General features: G+C 33.6%; 1 protein-coding gene and 1 pseudogene across 4 annotated transcripts in view; both read right to left on the bottom strand.

Moving 5' to 3' along the window:
* The window catches only part of TBCK (TBC1 domain containing kinase), a gene marked incomplete at both ends in the record, with an annotated part of 182059 nt that overhangs the window by 96854 nt on the left and 63730 nt on the right, over positions 1–21475 (bottom strand). For all 3 annotated transcript variants that reach the window (XM_080697944.1, XM_080697945.1, XM_080697946.1), the window contains 5 exons: positions 7629–7714; positions 15945–16028; positions 17543–17593; positions 19221–19347; positions 20454–20516. In XM_080697944.1, the coding sequence (XP_080554070.1) occupies positions 7629–7714; positions 15945–16028; positions 17543–17593; positions 19221–19347; positions 20454–20516 (411 nt within the window). The remainder of the gene's footprint in view (positions 1–7628; positions 7715–15944; positions 16029–17542; positions 17594–19220; positions 19348–20453; positions 20517–21475) is intronic.
* LOC308264490 (UAP56-interacting factor-like) lies at positions 2796–3948 on the bottom strand (annotated as a pseudogene). Its single transcript has 2 exons — positions 3867–3948; positions 2796–3280 (listed from the first exon to the last, which is right to left on the bottom strand). The product of its transcript is annotated as a UAP56-interacting factor-like (transcript).

Raw genomic sequence — 21475 nt, 5'->3', positions numbered from 1 at the left:
TTGTTGGTAGGATTGCAAATTAGTGCAACCACTTTAGAAAAGAGTAGGGAGGATTCTCAGAAGAATGGGAACGAACCTACCATTTGATCTAGTCATACCACTTCTAGGAACTTACCCAAAAGAATGGAAACCAAACTACCAAACTAATGCATGGCTATCTATGTTCACAGCAGCACAATGAACAATTGCTAAACTATGAAACCAGCCAAGATGTTCATCACGAGATGAGTGGATTACAAAAGTATGGGATATGTTCATTATGGAATTTTACTCAGCTGTAAAAAGAACAAAATTACACCACTTACTGGAAAATGAATGCAACTGGAGAACATTATACTAAGTGAGATTAGTCAGTCACAAAAAGTAAAAAATCATATGTTCTCCCTAATACACAAAAGCTAGAGAGAAAATGGCCATAAGAGAACCTCTAGACAAAGAAGGATAAACCAAAAATGAGCAAATAAGGTAACTTCACTCAGGTGGAAAGAGGGAAATTCACTAATGAACATGATGTACATTCATAAACATATCAAAGTCAATCACTAAGCCAAACATGAGAAGGAGGGAGGAGGGAATGAGGTGGGAATTGGAGAAGGGCCAAATAAGTGATGTCTGTACGTGTGCCTCTACCATCTTGTACCCCATTAAGATTTACAATGCACCAATAAAAAATTAAAAAAAACCAAATTTTAAGAACTGAACAAGGATGATTACAACCACATTTCAAGAAATTTTCTTCCAACAAAGTGTTGTTTTGTTTATATACATGTTAGCACTCAGAAGTTTTAATTTAGTTGTACAAAAGCAAATTTTACTTTGAAAGAAAATTAAATCAGATGCACAAAGAACAAATTTAATACACTAAATACACTTTGTATTCGATGCACTTAATCTCAACAGTTGGGGCATTTTTAAAGGTTTCCAAAAAATGTCACTAATAAAACATCTGTATGATTTGAAATAACAGTAAAATGAGAACACTTTTATATCATATTTTCACACTAACTGTTCTACACACACAAAAAAAAAAACAATTTGTGTCTGGTTGTTTTTCCTTTGCTTTACAATTTAAGCAACCAGTAATTTTAAAACAGTGTAAAATGTATTGTTCCTGGATCCAATATAAGTATTCATACTTACATAAATGTTTTGCAGTGAGTCCTTGGCCTCTACGAAAAGTATCAAATAGCTAAGGAGACTAGGATCATTTCTCAAATTCTGTGACTGGCTTCCAATAATCCCTTATCAAGTAGAAGTACTATTAAATGCCAGATATTAAGCATCATCTTTAATTCTTTGGTATAAGCATCAACTATTACTGTTATCTTCACATGATTAGCATAAACTAGAAAGTATCCCAAAGAGCATGAGAGACAAAGATATCTCATATTCAATACAAGGAAGGTAGAAGTGATAACTTCACATTTTGTTTTGTTTTGTTTTAAAGGAAAAGTCAATACAAATAATATACACCAGAGAAACTTAACATCTAACTTAGAGGTTTAAACATAATTGCAAACCAATAGGTCAAGCTTCAAATGATCAGACTTCTTAACTTGTAACTGGAATATTTTGCTGCATTTTGGCATTTTATTGATATTTATAGAATACAACTATCTGATGAATTTCAGCACTTACAGACTAACCATCTCTTTAACCCTTCAAGTGTAGGATTTAAGACTCTCTCCATAAATGTATAAACTTTCTATCATACATAAGAAATCAGAGAAGGTCTATGAGGTCACAATTCTATTGTAGTTGTGAATTTTTTGTGACATATACAAGTATATTTTTGTTTTGAAGCTATAATTGTTTAATTTAGCAAACTACAAAGTTGATAAGTTTACCTTTTTGAATAAGAAGTGTAGGATTTATGGCTATTAATTTTGCTATCAAAATATCTAATGAATTCAATCCATTTTAAAAATTATAATTCTTCTAAATATCATTTGATGAAGAATTTGTGAACACTAAACTCAAGAATGCACTAAACACAAAAAGTGTACATGTGAACTAGGCTTTGAAAGTTTTAAGTTTTTGACCCTTCAACCTGCTATTTCCTTTCATGCTTTCTTCATTTAACAAATACAAACTGCCCGGTTTTTACATTGGATCTGCTACTTCAAGGCCCTATCAGATAACTTTATAAATATGCATTTATAGCCTTGAAACAGCAATAGTTTCAAGTGAGACAAGTAATAAGAGCTATATTTCTTATTAAATGTTCAGCAGTAATAATTTACAACTCTTTGGTTTTACCTGCCACTATCTGAAATATGAACTGAGTTCCAGACAGTCCCATAAATCTTAAAAGCCCAAACTGGAATTCTCATACGGTTTTTAAAATATATATTTATTAAAGAAAAGGCAACTGCATTAATTACATCAACACTAGTAGAGGATAAGTGACAGCAACAAAAGGACCTACTCCAATTTCTGAACACCAAGATATAACATGGCAAAGTTTTTAAAAAATGGGCAAAGGAAATGAGATCCTAAATGCTACTATCATAAAAATAATCAATTTCTGTCTTCCCTCTGCTTCATGAAGAACCAAAGAGAATTCTCAAAAGAGAATTGTTCTGTCTGGGCCAACCAAGAAATATTTTAGATGGAATATATATTCCCCGTTATTCTTTCAGGGCATCATTTTATACATGTTTTAAAAAACTTCAAAAGTAAGGGTTATTTAGCATATGAAAATTTGAAGTAAAGTTTCTTAAATCTCAGTGATAAACTCTCCAAATAATTCAACTTTACAGAGTCATCACTCAAAAGTTCCATTGGCATGGGATCTATCCTACAGTTAAAAAGCGGCTTTCTCCTTTGTTGAATGTGAGAGTAGCTATTTGTTCCTTCAGAATTCCAAACCATTCATTCAAAGTCATTTCTGTCTGTTTTCCAACACTATTTGTGTCAAATTGTAGGGGGAATACTTTTAAGAACTTTCTTTACATAAGACTGTTCCTGTTTTGTCAAGAATGAGGGTACAGTAGTATGAGTTAATCCTGGTTTCTGAGGTACTAGGCACTGCACTGTTCCAGGTTGTCAATAGTCAAAATTCCTCCATTTGCTACTACATATGTCTGGCAGTTGTTCTGTGTTCAACTGGGCCTGAACATTTAGGCCTCTTCTGAAAAGGAAAGTTGCCTTTCTGATGGCTTAATTTATTTCCAGTCCTTGTAAAATTAGCTGGGATGTTATATCTTTGTTTAACTAGTTAGGTCTCTTGAGAACCACAACTGGTTTCCTCTATCTTCATTCTGTCTCAGATTTGTCACTAAGAGGCAAACAATTCATAGAACTAATTCATTTTCTTTCTTTTCTTTGGTACTAGGGATGAAACCCAGGGGTATTCTACCTCTGAGCTACACACTCAGTCCTATTTTTTTATTTTTTATTTTGAAACAGGGTCTCACTGAGTTGCAAAGGTATTGCTAAGTAGCGGACACTGTCCATAAACCACAATCCTCCTGTCTCAGCCTCCCCAATGCTGGGAATTAAAAGCATGCACCACCAGGCCCAGCTACTAATTCCTTTTCAAATTCCAGTTATTTTTCTAGCTGCAAGACCAGTGATAACTTCATAAGGATGCCTCTTTCTAGGAATTACTCTTCCTTTATAGCTCAAACTAGTTTTTATCAAAATCAGAATTTTATTTTATTCTCCACCATATTCTCATCTTGAATTGCTAGGCATTACTTGATGGGAGTCTTCTATTTAGTCTTGGGAAATTCTGCTTCTTTCCTTCCTTTCCATTCAATTTGATAATATTATCCAAAGACGGGTTGATTTTGTTGAGGTTTTCATTGCTGTGGGCTATGAGCCATGGCTGAAGGGTTGCAGTGGTTCCCACCAATGGGTACCAAACTGGTTCATGACTGGAGTTGTTGCCATGGGGCAGTCAGCTGGAAGGCCAGAGCCAGAGGTCTGCCTTCTTCTACTCATGCACATGCAAAGCAAACCATCTTACATGCTTTCTAAGTTCTGCTTTGCAGGATTGATTGGCATTGTCCCTCCACTCTATTTGCTTTCCTTTTTCTTTTCTTTCTTTTTTTTTTTTTTTTGGTGGTACTGGGGGTGGAACCCAGGGGCTTTCTACCTCTGGGCTGTACTCCCAGACCTATTTTATATTTTTTATTTTGAAAAAGGGTCTCACTAAGTTGATGAGAGCCTCACTAAGTAGCTGAGGCTGGCTCTGAACCTGTGGGATCTTCCTGTCTTAGCCTCCCAAGTGCAGGGATTACAGGCCTGCGTCACCACGCCCGGCTCTATTTTTTTTTTTAATGATTACCATTTGATTACATTTTTAAAATGCATTCTTAAACTTCTGAGTTTCTCATGAACAAAAATATTCATAGATCTTTGTTCTGGACTATCCTTTCAGAAACATTTGCATAAAATAGCTCCCTTGGAAAACAAAGACAATCTCCTTTTGGAGAAAGGAGAAACTTACTTATAGACATGAAAGAAAAATCTCTCTCCTCTCCCTTTCCCTCCCCCCTACAGAAAAAATGAGAAAGCATGTTTACTATCGATTTAAAGAATTTTGAATTCTTAAAACTCATGGTTCCTTTCCTTTAAAATAATTCATTGCATATGTAGATATCATATGGGTCCTCAATATTGTTTCCATAGAATTTGTGAGCAAGGTGGAACCAACACACATATGCTAATACTCATGTTGCTTTTTGTGTTGTGAGTGATAAAGTTCTTTGTAGGCTAACTTATAAGCTTGCAAGCAGGGTAATATCAAATCCCAGATCTGAAAAGAACCCCCAACTTAATTAGACATCTAAACATAACAAACATGTTCATCTACCCTTTAAAAGAATGCAAAAATATTAAAACAATTTTTAAACAGACTTATCACCAATCTTTCATATGATATTGTTAATTATTATTGTTATTTAAGGTTTTATTTTCACTTTACTCTTAATTGGATTCATATATAAATATTTAGCAGTCACTGAGAGTCTGATAACTGATTCATTATACTTAGAGAAGATGGAACAGTACTTGTTATACAATATGCAATTAATATGTTCATAGTATGTTTTAGCAACTTTTGCTCAGCACTGCTTCTTACATCATAATCATTCAAAATTCAATTTTTTAATTTATTAACTAAAGCAAATATGAATGACTTTTCTTTCTATATTTTCTTTCTTAATATCATTTATGTTAATATAAACATTTTCTTCCTCAACTTCTCAATACCAATCTTAGGTCAGAAAACAAAGAAGGTTAAAGATAGAATAAGGAGATCTTTCAAAAAGCACTTTTGGTGGGGAGGGGTATAGGAACTTTTAATACCATTCCCTAGCAGTCTTTTTTAAAATTTATTCATTTATTTATTATTGTTTTAGAGGTATTAGGGTTCCTGGAAACCCTTCTACTTCCGGGCTACACTCCCAGACCTACTTTTTACACTTTAAAATTTGGAAACAGGGTCTCTTAAGCCAGCACGGCTGGCTTCGAACCTGCGAGATCCTCATGTCTCAGCTTCCCAAGCATGGGGATTACAAGCATGCACCACCACGCCCGGCATCTTTTTTTAATTTAAAAAGTCATTTACTGAGTTTCAAAAATCCTTTATATGAGAATTTTTTCAAATGAGGTTTAAAGAAATCAACATAGTAGATAAAGACATTAAAACATAATAGAATGCATTATCTATAGTTAGTATAAAGCACTGTGAAATTTGTTTCAGTTATACACAAACACATAAGCGCTCCCAATTTTGATGTACTTTGGGTCTCAATATAAAATGAAATTAACTTTTTTCATTATAAAAATAACATTTAAGCTGGGCATGGTGACACATGCTTGTAATCCCAGTATTTGGGAGGCTGAGACCGGAGGATCGCGGTTTGTGGACAGCCTCAGCTACTTAGTGAGGCACTCTGCAACTTAGTGAGACACTAAAATATAGAATAAAAAACAGGACAGGGGGTATGGCTCAGAAGTCGAATGGCCCTGGGTTCCATCCCCAGACCCGCAAAAATAAATAAATAAATAAATAAATAAAAATAAATAAAAATAACATTTAATGAAAACAATTTAAAAACTGTTCTCTACCCCCTTCTCTAAAATCACAATTAATTCCAACCCAATGTTTTATAGTCTGGAGTAAAGTCAGTCATTCAGATTTTCCTGTGTATAAATACATACACACTCCATTTCATTTTATGAAAATGAGATACCATAAAACTACTTTATAAATTGCCTTATAAGTTACTTTATTATAACAACATATAGCATGAACATCGTCCTCTTATGAATAATTCTTCAATAAAGCATCTCTCTGAAAAATAATTGCTTCAGGGCAGGTGCCATGTTTTTAATTAAACTACTGAAAAAGTCGTAAGTTCAGTGTTAAAAAAATTAAGTGAAAAATGTAACATGTAAAAAAACTTCCTTACATCTCTATACCAAGTTCAATCCTCTACTCAAATCTGCAACCCGTTATTAGCATCTTTTGCTTTTATTCATTCTTTCTTTTTTTTTTTTTGTGGTACTGGGGATTAAATCCAGGGGCATTCTAACTCCAAGCTACACACCCAGCCCTATTTTTTATTCTTTATTTTGAAACAGGGTCTCACTGGGTTGCAAAGGGCCTCACTATGTAGCTGAGGATGTCTGCGAACGGCAGTCCTCCTGTCTCAGCCTCCCAAATGCTGGGATTACAAGCACACACTACCACACCCGGCTGTTATTTCATTCTTAATTGAGAAATAGTAATTGTATGTATGTATGGGATAAAATGTGGTGTTTTGATGTCTAATTATCCCATAACCTTTCAAATGAGGTTTGATTCCAAGTCAAAAACCACAAGTGAGTAAAACAAGTTAAGCCTTATCTAGTCTAATCTTTAAGTGTCAACTGACTTTGGGCTTGATATGCATAACAGAGAAGGTAATGAAATAATCCAAAACATGTCAAAATCAAGTAAAAGATGGAAGCTACTTAATATTTCACTTGTGTATGTTTCCTATTTCTTCAAAATCAGGCCTGAAAATCATGAAGTCCAAGTTTAATTCAACATTCAATTAAAAAACTTGATAGTATTGAGTAGCTTAAGAAAAATAACTCTTTTTTTGTGGTACTAGGGTTCCTGGAAGCCCTTCATTTTTATTTGGAAACAGGGTCTCCTAAGCCAGCGCGCGTGGCTGGCTTCGAACCTGCGCGATCCTCCTGTCTCTGCCTCCCAAGCACGGGGATTACAAGCGTGCGCCACCACGCCCGGCCAAGACTCTTTTTAAGGTGAGAATGTAGAAAGGAATCACACAAGGTCATAATTAGTGGCAATAACTTGTTCAAATATCTTTTTTTTTTTTTATTTGGTGGTACTAGGGTTCCTGAAAACCCTTCTAATTCCGGGTTACATTCCCAGACCTATTTTTTAATATTTTTATTTGGAAACAGGGTATCTTAAGCCAGCGAGGCTGGCTTCGAACCAGCGCGATCCTCCTGTCTCCGCCTCCCAAGTGCGGGGATTACAAACATGAGCCACCATGCCCAGCCTCTATTTCTTGTAATAACAAAAATTCTTAAAATATACTGTCTAATGCCACCACTTTCTGCTTTATATTTACTTCATACTCTATTATGCACTGAATACTTACATCAGGAATGAAGCCAATCTCATTGAGGTGATTGCTTAGCTCTGGATCATGAAATGCAATCATCTGAGAGAACACTGTCAGATACTCTGAAATGGCAACAAAGTTAAACAATCATCATTTTTTACAAATTACCACAAAGACAATAAGTTCAAACAAATTATAGTTTAATTTATATTGTAAATAATATTTAATCTCTCCAAGAAAAAAGATAGTATAATAAAATTTTGTTTTGTTATTACTTTTGTTACTTACTGTAACTATTAAGTGAATACACTAAAAATTATCCCACAACTTATTTTCTGCCATCTATGCCATCAGTTTATTTCTTGAGTTACAAATTATACACATGATGAATGATGCTTTCCTATTATATTCTATAAATACATTTGTTCAATTAATATTGAAATGTTTCACACTTATTAAATGTTCAGAAAGTGTAAGAGATTTTTAAGTAAGGAACATTTATAAATAGAAACAGAATAATTATGCCTCAAATTTGTTTACATATACAAATTTAGACATTGGTTCCAGTTTTAACATATTTCCATCTAAGACTATATTTAACATAATAAGAATATATTTAGCCGGGCGTGGTGGCGCACGCTTGTAATCCCCACGCATGGGAGCCTGAGACAGGAGGATCTCGCTGGTTCGCAGCCAGTCGTGCTGGCCTAAGAGACCCTGTTTCCAAATAAAAAAGTTAAAAAATAGGTCTGGGAGTGTAGCCCGTGGGAGTGTATCCCAAAGGTAGAAGGGCTTCCAGGAACCCCAGTAGCACACACACACATACAAAGAATTAATTTAACATGTTAATCAGAAAGTAGGCACACAGTAGGCAATTAAAAATATCTTGTGTTGATTCTAATCCTATTCTAATTCTTAGATTTCAATGGAAATGTTAGAAGTACATTCTCATTTTTACTATTCTTTGTGCCTTAAAATTTTTCTTAAAATTTTTCTTAGTGCATTGTAGTCATACATAAGAGTCAAACATCTTAATGGGATAAAACACTTGTGGAGAGATACATGCATGCACACATCATCCAATTAGCCCATACCCGATCCCCACCCCATTCCCTTTCCATCGCTAATTCTCATGCTTGGCCAGTGATTGGATTTGATATGTTTGCTTAAGTACTTCACGTGCATTACAGAGTTTCTCTCTTCTCAGGTCACCTTATTTGCTCCTCTATAGGATCTCCATCTGCATCTACTTCCTCCTGTCACAAATTTCTCCCTAGCTTTCCCATATTAGGGAAAGCATTCGATTTCTTCTTTTTCTGTGACTGACTAATCTCACTTAGCATAATATGCTCCAGTTCCATCCATTTCCCTGTAAATGCTGCAATTGTGTGTTTTTTTTAATAGCTGAGTAAAATTCCATTGTGTACATATCCCACGGTTTTGTAATTCATTCATCTTTTGATGGACATCTTGGCTGGTTCCATAGTTTGGCTATGGTGAATTGTGCAGCTATGAACATAGATACACATGCATTAGTTTGGTAGTTTGGTTTCCTTTCTTTTGGGTAGATATGCAGAAGTGGTATTGTTGGATCAAATGGTAAGTTTCTTCCCATTCTTCTGAAGATCCTCCATATTGTTTTCCAAAGTGGTTGCACTAATTTGTAATCCCACCAACAATGTTTTAGAGTTCCCACTTCTCCACATCCTCACCAGCATTTATTATTTTGTGTTTTGAATGATTGGCATTTATAAATTCTTTTTTTACCAACTTGCTCATGATGCACTAATCTAAGCAAGAGTAACAACTGATGTATTTTCACTCATTAGAAAACCCTAATTAAGACGTATTTCAATGAACTCAACCATTTTTTTCTGTATGAAACTGAAATCACAATAGCTTAATGAAAGTATTCCCTTAATTAATCATCGCAACTTTCTCTCTAACATGTAACATGTATTTCTCTGCTTCTAATGATCACATGTACTACTTCACAGTCATTTGTAAGTAATGTCATATATTTTACAAAAAGCATCAGGTCAAAAAGAAAATAAAAAGGAAGTCCTGTATTCAGTGCAATGGTTAAAGATGAATCATATTCCTGACATAATGTGAATCTTTAATACTCAATACTTTTTTCTGATTTATTGTTTATTCTACTACAAAAGGATTAATTTTTACTTTTGTCTCACCATTTCCCCTCAGGACAAAAAGGATAACACTTTCCACCAGCTTTAAGAGTCACAGGTGAAAGTCAAGACATGGGACACATCTGGGTCCTGGAAAGGAAAGTTGACTAATGGACTTTACTGAATATTTAAGATAGAAAAAATAAGCAAACTCAATGAAAGGTAAATAGAAATTATTTGATTTTAGTGACATAGAGGAAAACATTAAAAAACCTCAAAATTTTCAAGGTATATAGGAAAAATATGTAGCAGTTTAATTTACATTTATTTTGAATTTTAGTTTTTCTTTTTAAAATTGATTTTTTTAATGTGGATCATATTGAAAATGGCATACATTTAGAGTGTGATTGGTGCCCTTTCCCCCTGCTACTTCCTCTTCTCCCTCTCCCAACAATAAGTGTCCAGGTGGTTGGCTGATCTCACTTAACATAATGTTCTCCAAGTCTTTCCATCTTCTTGCAAATGACATGATTTTGTTCTTCTTTATTGTTGAGTAGAATTCCATTGTGTGTATTTTCCATAATTTTGCAATATGTTGGAGACCTAGATTGTTCCATATTTTGGTTATTATGAACTGTGCTGCTATGAATAAATGTACATATCACTGGTTCTATGATTTCAACCCTTTTGGAAAAATACCCAGGAGTTGGTATACCAGGAACATATGGTGAATCCATTCCGTTTTGCTAAGGAATCTCCACACTGATCTCCATAGTGAACCAGTTTGCACTCCCACCAACAGTATAAAAGAGTTCCTTTTTCCCTACAACCTCACCAGCATTTGTGGTTATTTGATTTCTTTATGCTTGCCACTCTGATTGGGATTAGATGGAATCTCAGTGTAGTTTTTATATGCATCTCCCTGATGCCTAATGATGTTGAATATCTTTTCATGTATCTATTGGCTTTTTGTATCTCTTTTTTTGTGAAGTATCTATCCAATTCAGCTACCCATTTCTTGATTGGGTTATTTATTTTGCTAGTGTAAGTCTTTTGAGCTCTTTGTATATTCTGGATATTAACCCTCTATCAGAGTGGTGGCTGGTAAAGATCTTCTCCCATTCTGTAGGCTTCCTCTTTAAGTTCTTGACGGTTTCCTTTGATGAGAAGAAACATTTTAGTTTGATCCCATTCCACTTGTTAATTCTTGCTTTAATTTCCCGTGCTTTGGAGGTCTTGTTGAGAAAGTTACTGCCTGTGCCTATGTTAGACTGTTGATGCTCTCCTCTAATAATTTCACAGTCTCTAGTCTAATTTCTAACTCTTTGTTATATCTCAAGTCGATTGAAAGGTAAGGATTTAGTTCCATCTTTCTATAAATGGATAGACAGTTCTCTCAGCACCATTTGTTGAAAAGGCTGTCCTTTTTCCTGCATATGAGCTTGGCCCCTTTGTCAAAGATCAATTGACTATAGGTATGTGGTTTATTTCTGTATCTTCTATTTTGGTTCACTGGTCAGTATGCCTGTTGTGCCAATACCATGATGTTTTTACTACTATTGCTCTATAGTCTAATTTGAAGTCAGTTACTGTGATGCCTGGTTCTTATTGCTTAGGATTGCTTTGGCTAGTCTGGGTCTTTTCTTTCTCCATATAAAATTCATGACTGATTTTTCTAGGTCTATGAAGAATGTCATTGGTAGATTGATAAAAATTGCATTGAATCTGTAGATCATTTTTGGCAGGATTTTGATATTTATTCTGCCTATCCATGAGCAAGAGAGATCTTTCCATCTTCCAAGGTCCTCTTCAATTTCTTTCTTTTATGTTTTATAGTTTTCGTTGCAGAGGTCTTTTACACCTTTGGTGAGGTTTATTCTTATGTATTTTATTGGTTTTGAGGTTATAGTGAATGGAATTTTCTTTATTTCTTTCATTGTGGATTCGTTGTTGGCATATAGAAAAGCAACTGATTTCTTTAGATTGATTTTGTATCCTGCAACTTTGCTGAAGAGGTTAATCAGCTCCAATAGTCTTTTGGTTGAGTTATTGAGGTCTTCTAGATAAAGGATCATAACATCTGCAAATAAGGATAGTTTTTTTTGAAATTTTTTATTAATTTTTAAATTAAAAAAAATTTTATTGGTGCACTGTATTCATCATAAGATAAAAACTTGTGTAGACATACATGTACACATTGCCCAGTTAGCCCCTCCCCAATCCCCACCCCATTCCCTCCCCATCCCTCCTTCCCATGCTTGGCTTAGTGGTTGACATCTAATATTATAGCAATTTATCCAAAATTAACAATGATAATCTCACATAACAGACTCATTTGTCTGCTATCAAAGTTTTGACCACATTTCAGCAGTTCTTTTTGCTTTTTTTCTTACCAGAGGATATTTTTTCTTTTTTTTAAGGTAAAACTATCATACATTTTTTTTCCAGAAAAAATCTATCCTAACATGAAATATGAACTCTAAATACCCAAAACAATCTCGAAAAAAACAAAGCTAGTAGATGTACATTTTCTTATTTCAAACCTTATAGAGCTACAATAATTGAAACAGTATAGTACTGCTATGAAGGCAGATATATAAACCAGTGGAATAAAATAAAAAGCCTAGAAATAAATTCTGCCATATATGGTCACGTTATTTTTGACAAAATTCTCAAGAACATTTGGTGAAAGAAATAATAATCCTTTCACTAAATATTGTGAGAAATAATAATTACATGAAAAAGAATAAAAGTGGACCCTTACCTAACACCATATACAAATATTAACTAAAAATAAATAAAAGACATAAATGTAAATTTTAAGACTATAAAATTTTAGAAGAAAACCTGGGTCATAATACTTCACAACACTGAAATTGGCAGTGATTTCTTGGATATGATTCCAAAGGCACAGGCAACAAAAGAATAAACAAACTTCCTAAAAAATAAAAATATTGTACATCCAAAGACAATGTAAACAGAGTTAAAAGTTACTGATAGAATGGGATAAAATATTTCCAAATGCTATACTTGAAGGTATATTAATATTCCAAATAGAAATCCTAAAAATTAGCAACAATAAAAGCAAACAATACAATTTAGAAACACAATTTAGAAATAGGTAAAAGACTGAAATAACTAATGAATCTCCAAAGATTTTAACCTATAAACACATGAATATATTCTTCTTTGCTTAGTTGTCTGAATGGAAATCTTGTTTCTCTGGTTCAATTTAGGTAGGTTATATGTCCTTAGAAATCTATCGATTTCTTCCATGTTTTTCAGTCTACTGGACTATAAATTTTCAAAGTAGTTTCTGATAAACCTTTGAATTTCCCCACTGTCTGTGGTGATGTCTCCTTTTTCATTTCTGATTTTAATGATTTGAGTTGATTCTGTCTTTTGGTTAGGATGGCCAGGGATTTGTCAATCTTATTAATCTTTTCAAAGAAGCAGCTTTTTATTTTGTTGATTCTTTGAATTGTTTTTGTTGTTGTTGTTGTTGTCTTTCATCCATTTCTGCTTTGATTTTAATAATTTCCTGCTTTCTGCTGGATTTGGGATTAGACTGTTGCAGTCTTTATATGTCCTTGAGATGTGTCATTAGGTTGTTTACTTGTGACTCTCTGTTCTCCTTATGTGGGCACTCAATGCTATAAACTTCCCTCTTAACATCACCTTCAAAGTGTCCCATAGATTTTTGTAAGTTGTCTCTATTTTCATTTAATTCCAGAAATTTCTTTATCTTTCCCTTTATTTCTGATCTTACCCAGTTGTCATTCAATAGTGTATCATTCAATAACCATGTATTTAAATAGTTTCTTTTGGTCTTCCTGTTGTTGATGTCTACTTTCATTTCATTGTGGTCTGAACAGATGCAGGGAATTAAATTAAATCTTTTGAATTTGCTGGTGCTTGCTTTTAGACACAGGATGAAATCTATTTTGAGGAAGGTTCCATGGGCTGCTGAGAAGAATGTGTATTCTGTTGTTCCTGGTTTGAATATTCTTTATATGTCTAAATCAAGGGGGTTACCTGTAAAGTGTCATAAAAAATAAAATGGGGAAGACTATATGAACAGTTTTTTATTCTGTCAGCATCATTAGCAATCAGAGAGATGCAAATCAAAACTCCCCTGAGATTTCACCTAACTCCAAGTAGAATGGCAATCATTCAAAACACACACACAACAATAAATACTGGTGAGGATGTGGAGAGTGGAAACTCTAATACATTGTTGGTGGGACTGCAAATTATTGCAACCACTTTGGAAAATCGTATGGAGGACCCTCTGAAGAACAGAAACAAACTTACCATATGATCCAGCAATAGCACTTCTGGGTATCTACCGAAAAGAATGGAAACCAAACTACCAAACTAATGCATGTGTATCTCTGTTCATAACTAACAATTCACCACTGCCAAACTATGGAACCAGCCAAGATGTCCATCAACAGATGAATGGATTACAAAACTATGGAATATGTACACAATGGAATTCTACTCAGCCATAAAAAAACATAATTACATCATTTACAGGGAAATGGATTGAACTGAAGGACATTATGCTAAGTGAGATTAGTCAATCAAAAAATAAAATGAAATTAGATGCTCTCCCTATTATGCGAAACCTAGGAAGAAAATCGGTCATAGGAGAAACCATAGATGAAGATGAGCAAATAAGGCAACCTAACTGAGGGGATGGGAGGGGGAAAGAGGAAATTCTCTAATATTCATGATGTAATTAACAAACATATAAAAGTAAATCATTTAGACAAACATAAGAAGGAAGGGGGAGGGAACAGGATGAGAATTGGGTAAGGGCTAATTAGGTGATGTGCCCAAGTATGCCTCCATCATCTTATACTCCATTAAGATGTATGACTATAATGCACCAATAAAAAATTAACAACATAATAAAATAAAATTAAAAAATAACAATAAAATATAAAATAAGAAAATGCCCTGCCTTTAAAATATTTAGAACCCTGTTGAAAAGACAAAAGGCATAAGTAGTATATAATGCCATAATATTAGTGAAGAATGATAGGAATAATATGAACATTAAGAAGCAAATAAAAGCATGTATTAAATGTTTCATGTGCTAGGCTTTTTTTTTTTTTTTTTTTTTTGGTGGTACTAGGGTTCCTGGAAGCCCTTCTACCTCCGGGCTACGCTCCCAGACCTATTTTATATTTTTTGAAACAGGGTCTCTTACGCCAGCACGGCTGGCTTCGAACCTGCGCGATCCTCCTGTCTCCGCCTCCCAAGCGCGGGGATTACAAGCGTGCGCCACCACGCCCGGCAGTGTGCTAGGCTTTTAATATTTCCATTATTCTTACACTTTACAATAAACATTTTATTTTAGATGTGAAGAAAGTAACACATAGATAACTTAATCTTTTGTCCAAGGTTACACAATAAATAAGGAAGCTTAAATTTGAAGTGTGTGTTTGATTTTAAAAAAACTTATTTTTAACTTCTGTTATACTGTATCCAAAAAGGAGTTTAGAAAACTATATAAAAGCCGGGCGTGGTTGCACACGCTTGTAATCCCCGCGCTTGGGAGGCTGAGACAGGAGGATTGCACGGGTTCGAAGCTAGCCTCAGCTACTTAGTGAGGCTTTCAGCAACTTAGTGAGACCCTGTTTCCAAATAAAATATATAAAAGGTCTGGGGGTATAGCCCGGAGGTAGAAAGCCTCTGGGTTCCACCCCCAGTTACACCAAAAAAAAAAAAATTATATAAAAGTGTGAAAGCAGCTGAAGTCAGCCTGAATGAGCTGACAAGTGGATTCTACTATGATTAGATACTGAAAACAAGTTTTAGGCACATAGAAGAAAGAGAGAGTATATTTTGGGTGTTCTCACTGGAAATGAGATGAATAAGAAATGTTTTTAATACTCTATATAATTAAACAATGTTTAAACTTTGACTAGTTTCCTCTAAGTTTCTTTCATGATGAGTCTTGTAGACAATTTTAATTATTAGAGCAGTCTCTTATTTTCTTAAAATTATCAATGCCTGCATTTGAAATGAACTGAGATCAGATACTAAATAATCATTGTGGACTTTCAAGAAAGATCAAACTTTCTCATTTTTATTCATGGGTTTTTTGATAGACCATCACGATATTTTATTGGGTCAAAGTCACAAAATTAATTATTTAACTTTTGATGTACTTATTGCTCCTATAAAAAGACAATAAAACATACTTGCTTACCTTGTATTACATGAGAGTTGTCTTTCAGGAAGAAATTATATAGGTATTTAGGAATAAAAGCTGACATACATGCATAAGCCAAGGCTAAGAAATAATAAGAAAAATATAAAACTAGTTAATAGGGTAAATGACAAGCTGTGACTCATTTAACACACATTCTTTGAGTTTTCTTTTAAGCAACACTTAATAGTAATAACTGCTGGAAATCAAAACTTAAGAGAAAAAAATTCTCAGCTCTTTAAAATAAAAACCATTTTGGACGACAAATGATAAACATTAACTTCAATTTCAAGTTATTTTAACAATCATTATATCACAATAAAAAAGATCTTTATTACCAGCCCTTTTAAAATTTCTGAACATAGTTATTAATAATATATACAAACCTCACAATCCTTTATTACTGATGATACAAACAGGAGTTTGAAAATTTTGGATTTAGGAGTACTAGCTATAACCTGTACTTCAAACAAAGATCATTTACTATTCTGAGATCAAAATGAATGATAACTGGTGGTGCCTAACTTAATATAGCAAATGTTCTGCCACAGTGTACTAAGTAAATACATCAGGGAATTGTACATTTTAAAAACCATTCAAATAGCAAAATGTTAGTTCTTTGGGATAATGTTATCTCTACTCAATTCCAGAAATTTATAATTGTAACATAATAGAATTTGAAAAGACGGAGAGAATGAGATTATGTATTTAGACATTAATGGTATATGGGATAACATGCTCTATGGCATTTGTGATCTGAGCCAATTAAATTCTAAAAATATGTACTGAGAAATCTACTATAAAAAGGAATTAAAAGAACACTAAACTGTAATTAACAAAGCTTTCAGAAAAGGTTACAACGTTTGTATATAAGTTGATAGAATACAAAATAGACACATGAGCCAGGTGTGGTGGTGCACGCTTGTAATCCCAGCATTAGGGAGGCTGAGACCAGAGGATCACAGTTCGCGATGAGGCTGATGACAGCCTCAGCTACTTAGTGAGGCCCTTCACAACTCAGTGAGACCCTGTTTCAAAATTTTAAAAAATTGGGCAGGGGTTGTAGCTCGGAGGTCAAATGCCTCTGGGTTTCAGTCCCAGACCCACAAAAAAAAAAAAAAAAAAATAGACACATGGTAGCTTCTGAAACACAAAGTACTGTATGGGTTTCAGAAAGGAGAGTAAGAAGTGGTCATTGATGAGGTATGCATGAAATGATAGGTTGTGGAGATTCAAGATTAAGAAAAAATGAAGCCAAAAGTTATTTCTTTATAAATCTTTTAGATTTATAATAAAAAGTAATTACTAGGAAATGAAGAAACTTTGCCTAAGTTTCATAATAATGGTCACTGAAACAAATAAGTGAATTTAGAATAATTAATCCAATTCCCATCAAATTTCTAGTCAGAGCCTTCTCACAACTGAAACTCTTTATTAATAAATTAATTTTCACATCCTCTACAATGAGTCTAATAGATTCTTTTACAAAAATTTACAATATTTACAAGGTAGAGTATAAGAACCTTAACACAAAAATTTTTCATTCTTGAATCAATTATTTTAATATTCACAATTATTTAAATAATAAAAAGGCCTACCTTCATTATTGAAATTTAGATATAGGAATGGAGCACAAAGTGAGTCAAGACCTGGTGCAGAGTAATTGGAACAAAGAAGTCAAATTAATATAACCCTTTACAATTGAAGGCAAAAACTTTATTCAGTTCTATGCATTATGTCCAAATAGATTAAGTATTTTAAGTTATTATCTACCGAGCATGTATTTCTTCACAAGTTATTATGAGGAATAAATAATAGTGTCTGATACAGAGTAAATGTGCAAAACAAAGTAATTATTTACAATATTCTGAAGTGAAGAGCAATATTGCCATAGAAAAACATAAAAATGCTCCAAGGCTTGGAATATGGTCTCATCTTCGACCCTGTGTGACTTTAGCCATTACTTAGCATCTTCAGGTATGTTTTATCATTTAGGAGATGGAGCTTTCCCTTATATGTTCATTTTAATTTGGATTATAAAAAATCCATTAAAATTGTGATGTGAAATACATAAAGCCGGGCGTGGTGGCACACTCTCGTAATCCCTGCGCTTGGGAGGCAGAGACAGGAGGATCGCGCAGGTTCAAAGCCAGCCACACAGGCTTAAGAGACCCAAATAAAAATATAAAGATGGGTCTGGGAGTGTAGCCCGGAGGTTTCCAGGAACCCCAGTACCACCAAAAGAAAAAAAGAAAACACAAAAAAGAAATACGTAGAATATATTCATTTTATTGATAACAATGCTGTTCATATGTTGTCATGTTGAATGAAAGCAACATTGGGTAAGGAGGATATAGAACACCTCTGAAATGTATTGATCCAGAAAAATATATACCTTCATCTTAAGTATGGTCAATAAGAAATAAAAAAATTCAAATATAAAACAACTTCTTATTGTTTTAACAACAAATCAATAAAACTTCTTATTGTTTTATTGTTGAAAACATTCAAATACAGGGCTGGGTGAAATGGGTTTCTCATTCATGGATTTATTAATGATCATAAAAGTAATGGAAAAACCTAAAAATAAAGAATTCAAAGAATTAAAGGTGAAAAACACAATAAATAAAATGAGCAGTTTAATGTAAAATAGTTTATGCTTTAATTCTTTTTTTTTTTTTTTTTGGGTGGTACTGGGGTTCCTGGAAGCCCTTCTACCTCCGGGTTACACTCCCAGACCTATTTTTACATTTTTTTATTTGGAAACAGGGTCTCCTAAGCCAGCGCGTGCGGCTGGCTTCGAACCTGAGTGATCTTCCTGTCTCTGCCTCCCAAGCGCGGGGATTACAAGCGTGCGCCACCACACCTGGCTTATGCTTTAATTCTTAATAACAACGAGAAACATAAATTAGAAGTAATTATATAGTAAAAATCTTAAATAGACCAAAATTATATATGGCATAATACTGCCTTATCATTTACGTAAGTATTAAGAATGTACCAATCAGAGAATTACAAAAGCAGCAAATATTCTGCTTTTCTAAGTCAATGTGATTACAAGTTGCTTAATTTTAAATACCACGTATTTAAACAATAGCTGCTGGGTATTAAGCAAAGTTTAAGAAGAAAGTTCTCATATATACCTCTCAAAAATGAAACAGAGCTTTAGACTTCTCTCAAAGGACATCTGATTTTTAGTTTTACATTTAAAAATTGTCAATCAGGCAACAAGCTACTAATGCTCCAGAAAAAATGTTTTAATAACAAAAAAGTTACCTTGCCAATACACAAGATCAGGATGAGATACAACCCAGGCTTTTAATACACGCCTAAATTTTGCATGACCTTCTGGTGATGATAACAGCTCATCATACTGATGGCAACGAGGAATATCCACTTCAATCTATAAAACAGTAATAAGGTGTAACTATGACAAAATGATCCCTAATAAGTCCCCAATTCTTTAAATAAATAGGAACAGAGACTATATTAAGAATTTCAGATTATTCTACTTTTAAAATCCTAGTGTTTAAAGTTTAAAAATTCTTATTAGTCTTCTTAAAACAATAGGAAGTTTTATGTATAATTAATCAGGGAACTAGATCTTTTCTTTGTTATTCTTTAAATGCTTTTGTTGGTGCATTTTAGTTTCACATCATAATGTAGTTGGCAGTGAGAGTGACACACATGCACACAGCACTTGGTGGGCCTCCCCCCCATTCCCACCCTTCCACACACAAGATAGGGGCACAGGACTAGCACTGGTGTTCTCACATATGTACATGTCAGTGGAAGTGGTTCCTTCATATGTATTCATTCTGTTTTCAAAAAGACTTTCCTTTATGATCTGTTCTAAATAATGTAAAAATCCTTCAGGGAAAAAATTAAGATTACTTAAAAAAGGTTAACTAACCTAATGTCCTTCAAACTGGTGTTTCTTTTATGAAAAGTTACATTTTTTCTTGACCATATATATTTAATATTTGGTAGCAATTGAGTATTAATAATGAAAGGAAGAAAATTTCCCTCATGCATTTCTAAAAAGTAAAAGACTAGGTAGAATTTAGTCAGGTGTTGTGGTACATGCCTATAATCCCAGTACTTGAGAGGTCTAGACAGGAGGATCACAGATTTAAGGCCAGCCTCAGCAATTCGGCAAGATCCCGATTCAGAATAAAAAATAAAATAGGGTTGGTGTGTTGCTCAGAGGCAGAATGCCCCTGAGTTCAATCTGTGGTGAGACACAAACACAAAAAAGATTGGGTAGAATTATCTTCTTTTAGAAAGCTGAGGTTGATCAATGGAGGAGTTACATCCGAATATATGTAAAAGTATGAATATAGCATGGTTAACCTGGGCACTCATTATTGAGAATGAGGAAGGGGAACGGGGGATGGGGGAGAGGGCACGAAGCACAATCTAAATGTACACCATTTTCAATATGTTCCACATATAAATAAATTAAAATATGAAAAAAGAATTATCTTCTCTAAACAAGAAAAATCTTACTTGTCTATCAGTAGGAATTGGAGTGTCTTTATCAATTGCATCATACTTGTCATGTATAGCTCCCTGCAAACAATAAAAGAAAATATATTAATATCCTTAATAAAACTGAAAATGCACATTAAGTATTTCCTCTTGTCCTAAATGCTTGAAACTAGAAGCATTTCAGATTTGGGTTGAGAATATTTGCATAACTTTACTAGTTAAGTATTCCAAATCTGAAAATTCAAAATCTGAAGCAATCCAAAATCTAACCTTTTTTGAACATTGTGTCAGCAGAATTGAAGCATTTCAGATTTCAAATTTTTAGATAAGAGGTATGCAGTAGGAAAAGTCTATTTCTTATAAATATGTTTTTGAAAACCTATCCAACTACAGATAGGCATATTAAATTCCAAATTATACCTGAAGAAAAATTCTTTATATCTTTGACAGTTAATGATAAAGATCTATAAATGATAATTTGTCATTTTACTGAAGCAGATCTTAAAATTATATGCAACAAAAGACAAATGTGCTAGATGAGTTAGTTAGCAAGTAAAACACAACACAGATTTGTTGTTCTCTATTTATTGCTAACTTATGAATAGCAAATTTCATAAAGAAATAACTTTTGGGAGTAGGTCATCCTTTAAGAAATTTTTTGGTTAAAACTGCTAATTAAGGCAAAAACCAAATAGAAGTGTTGAATGGAGTAGTAGTTCAGGATCTGGGAACAAAAATTGGAGCTGGGATAAATATCATGTATCAAAAAACATTAGGAACGAACAGGTTCATTTATATTTTCATTTGTACTATTACAGAAAAATATTCAAATAAACTATTTTGAATTTTTGTTCTGTACTACCAAGCATGAAAGAATTCTTATTTTTCTGGCTTACCAAGATGGTGGAGAAAATCCAGAAATTTAGTTACATTATTTGCCAAATCAACTTCTTTGGAATATCTATTCATTGAAAGCTCTGGACAGTCTGACACCAGAAGTCCATCTGGACTTGAGTATTACATAGTTAGATATACACATA

This window comes from Muscardinus avellanarius (assembly GCF_963383645.1).
Source record: "Muscardinus avellanarius genome assembly, chromosome: 6".
NCBI classification, from domain to species: Eukaryota; Metazoa; Chordata; class Mammalia; order Rodentia; family Gliridae; genus Muscardinus; species Muscardinus avellanarius.
Note: the sequence above shows the minus strand (reverse complement) of the source record. Positions and strands in the feature narration are given on the sequence as shown.